The sequence below is a fragment of the Cajanus cajan genome, chromosome 5 (genome assembly GCF_000230855.2).
Source record: "Cajanus cajan strain Asha chromosome 5, NIPB_CcT2T_4, whole genome shotgun sequence".
In the NCBI taxonomy this organism is placed as follows: domain Eukaryota; kingdom Viridiplantae; phylum Streptophyta; class Magnoliopsida; order Fabales; family Fabaceae; genus Cajanus; species Cajanus cajan.
In genome coordinates this window covers 59,686,597-59,690,194 of record NC_138521.1, presented here as the reverse complement: position 1 = coordinate 59,690,194, position 3,598 = coordinate 59,686,597, and the positions used below count along the sequence as shown (strand labels likewise).

The 3,598-nt window shown below is 44.7% G+C and overlaps 1 protein-coding gene across 1 annotated transcript; it reads left to right on the top strand.

Annotated features, from left to right (window-relative positions):
• Positions 1-380: 380 nt before the first annotated feature.
• On the top strand, positions 381-3,283 carry LOC109808236 (transcription factor TCP15). The gene is made up of 2 exons (XM_083075506.1): positions 381-2,755; positions 2,834-3,283. Exon 1 carries the CDS (start codon positions 783-785, stop codon positions 1,971-1,973), a length of 1,191 nt encoding a protein of 396 aa, XP_082931632.1. The 5' UTR covers positions 381-782; the 3' UTR covers positions 1,974-2,755; positions 2,834-3,283.
• Positions 3,284-3,598: the final 315 nt, after the last annotated feature.

Genomic DNA, 3,598 nt, shown 5'->3' with positions numbered 1-3,598 from the left:
ACGTAAACACGGTGTAATTAGGCCCATAGGAAAGGCAAAGGTGGGTTGAGGAATCCCAAAGTTCCCCAGCAAAGGTGCAGAACAAAAGGCAAAGGCCAAAGGCAAAATGAAATCATTACTTGAATGAGACGGGACCCGCTCGATAATCTTTCCTTTCCAGGTCTTTCAATTTTTTGACTTGGGATCGGGTCCCACATCGGCCACCATTGTCTTTATGGATTGAATGATAAAAAGAGCACCTCACGTGGAGTCTGAACCAAAGAGCCTGTCCAACCACAATAAAAAGGGCACTCCTCTCCCTTCCCTTCCTTCACAAATATTCAATAAATTAAATTCAAAATAAATAAAACCACATTTTCCCACCCCATCTACTACTAATTAACATCAACCTATAATTAAAAACCTCATCAACAAAGCATTTTCTTTTCTCAATAAAATCATGCTTTTTAAAGCTCACCCGTATAATTCCCACTCATTATCTTTGTTGCTTAAAGCTCTCTCCCTTATCCCCTCTCCCTTTCTCTGCCTCTCTCTCTCCTAAACCCCATCAATTTCAAATCAAATTCCTTCCCTTGCACAAAACAAATAACTCTACTCTCTCTCACACACACACACCCTCCTCTAAAACAAAGAGACCCACCACACAGATTAAACTATACAAACTCACTGATCACAACCTCTCATACAAAAAAAAAAAAAAAATCATACACAAACAGAAGGAACTCATTCATACACCCACTCACTCACTCAAGCACCAAACTTTACTTCCTCTCCATGCGATCATGGAGGGAGGCGACGATCTCCACCAACATCACCACCACCGTCAGAACTTCCCATTCCAGCTTCTCGAGAAGAAAGAAGAGCAAGAAGCCGCATCATGTTCCACCTCCTCCCCCTACCCTTCCCTAGCAATCTCCGCGGAACCAACCACATCGAATTCCACTCGATCCGCCGCCGCGGCCGCAGCGGCGGAAAACAAAAAACCACCGCCGAAACGCACCTCGACGAAGGACCGGCACACGAAGGTCGACGGGCGCGGCCGGCGCATCCGAATGCCCGCCCTCTGCGCCGCCCGCGTCTTCCAGCTGACGCGCGAGCTAGGGCACAAATCCGACGGCGAAACCATCGAGTGGCTCCTCCAGCAGGCGGAGCCCGCCGTGATCGCGGCCACGGGCACCGGCACCATCCCCGCGAACTTCACCTCGCTCAACATCTCCCTCCGAAGCTCAGGGTCCTCCATGTCCGTCCCCTCCCAGCTCCGATCCTCGTACTTCAACCCTAACTTCTCCCTCCAACAACGTAGGAGCTTGTTCCCCGGCATAACCCTATCCGAAAACCACACAAACACCAACACCAACACCAACACCAACACCAGCTCCACGCTTCTCAATTTCCAATCCAACAACCTCAACGCCATGCTCCAAGCCAAGGCCGAAGCCCCCTCTTCCTCCACGCTGGACTTGTCGGAGACTAGTCCAGACGATACATCCCTAGGCAGCAGAAAACGAAGACCCTCGGAGCAACATGACTTGTCCTCAACGCACCAAATGGGGAGTTATCTCCTGCAGTCCAGTGCAGGCGCCGTTCCATCCACCCACGCCGCCAATATTTGGATGGTGGCCAATTCCAACAACAGCGCGCAAGTCATGAGCGGCGATCCCATATGGACGTTCCCACCGGTTAACAACACCGCCTTGTACCGCGGCACCGTTTCCAGCGGCTTGCATTTCATGAACTTCCCCACTCCCATGGCGCTCTTGCCCAGTCAGCAACTAGGGTCTTCCGCGATTGGTGCTCTCGGAGGAGGTAGTAATAGTAATAATATGAATGAAGGGCATTTGAGTATGCTTGCGGGGCTTAGCCCTTATCGTCCTGTTATTGGCGTTTCCGAGTCTCAGGCCAGTGCCTCGCAATCGCACCGTGGAGGCGCCGCCGATGATCGCCATGATAATACCACCACCCACCACTCCTAGAGGACCGTCAATTCTTCTTCTTCTTCTTCTTACTTGGTCCCTAGTTTGATTGATCACGTGAGGTTTGCTTGATCTTCGGATTAATTCAGTTTTATTTATTCCCAAAAATTAATTTTTTTTGGTGTGATTAAGATTTTGGAGGGAGGGAGGAGGAGGAGGAGGAGGAGGCTTTTTTAGGGTTTCGCAGGTGACACTATTTAACAATGGGGTATTTGGCTGCCTTTTTTTTTTTTTTTTTTTGGTAAAAATGTCTTCTTTGAGTTATTTCACTACACGATATCTTATGATCATCATTGTTAATCACTTTGTGCAATTTTCTTTTCTTTTTTTTTTTGTTCTCAATTCTCATAGGCTTTTAATTAATTGGTTTGTAATTTTATGCTTTTTATGTTAAAAGAGAAGAAAACGACTCACTTGCATTCCATGGCATGACCTTTGCTAAGTCTCCCACCTAACAGGCATTTGGGTTTTTTTTTTTCTTTTTCTCCATCTCTCTTTCTGGGCCACAGCCACAGAGCTTGCTCGTGTGGTAAAAGGGATGAAACAGTGTTACCGCAAGACTAATGTAAAATATTAAATTTACATTGCTTTTTGATCATTCTGATTCTAAATCTCTGCCATGAATCTCGAGGTTTACTGCATCAATGATTAAGATTTTTGAGAGAGATGGGGGTAATAGGACGGTGGGGTCAAAACCTTATCGGTTCCAGGTGTTGGCTCAGGTGGTGGGGTCCGGCTGCTGGTTATTGCCCAAACCAATGTACAATGTCACTGACAAACAGGTGGATCATTCTCCATCTTCTGTTTTCTTTTTTAATTTTCTTTTAGCCCTTTTAATGGAGCAGTTGCTGGCATCACAGAAAGATCCATCGTGACTCTTAATGACCCTACTGGGATATGCCCCACCATTCCATCAATCAGGACCCTTCATTTGATGGGCCATCCCAGTATTCAATGCATGATTGGGTCTCTCTCCTCGCCAAAGGGAAAACGTGGAATCTCAACTTTCATGCCCCTTCCTCCTTAATTACTGTCTCCCTTCAAAACATTTTCAATTCAAGACTTCCTCCTCTCTAGCTTTGGCGCTGGAAACGGACAAGTGTATTTTTACTTCACTTGTTTAATTATTGTGTCCTTGCTGTTCTACCATTTTTAGATGGAACTGCTTCCTGTTCGAGCTTGCGCATGCAGTAATTTTTATTTTTTTTTCAGATGAACTTCAATCGGTAGTCCAAGTATGTTATAATTGAGAGTGTCTTTTTCATTCTACTATTTTACGTATAAAAAATATCTTATCTTAAATTACTTAAGGACATGCATTCAATCACTTTTATATGATTTTGATTTAACAAATATTTCCCGGTTTTCTTCTTAATGGTATTATTTATTGTTGTGTGTTTTGGAATCTAATAATACCCTCTCCCTAAAATAATGAGGAACATCTATGCTGATGCAATTAAAAATTGGGGAAAGCAGGATTAGGATATTCCCTCCACTAAAAATTATGTTCTGCACAATGGGATTCGAAGCCAACTTTATTTATGGAGATCATGAGTGTAAAGCAGCTATATATGCTTCTTAAATCATAATCAGGAAAGCCCACATATCTGATTAACATAATCCGT

Coding starts and splice junctions, on each gene's coding strand:
- LOC109808236 (XM_083075506.1), top strand. CDS start 783: ATGGAGGGAGGCGACGATCTCCACCAACATCACCACCACCGTCAGAAC.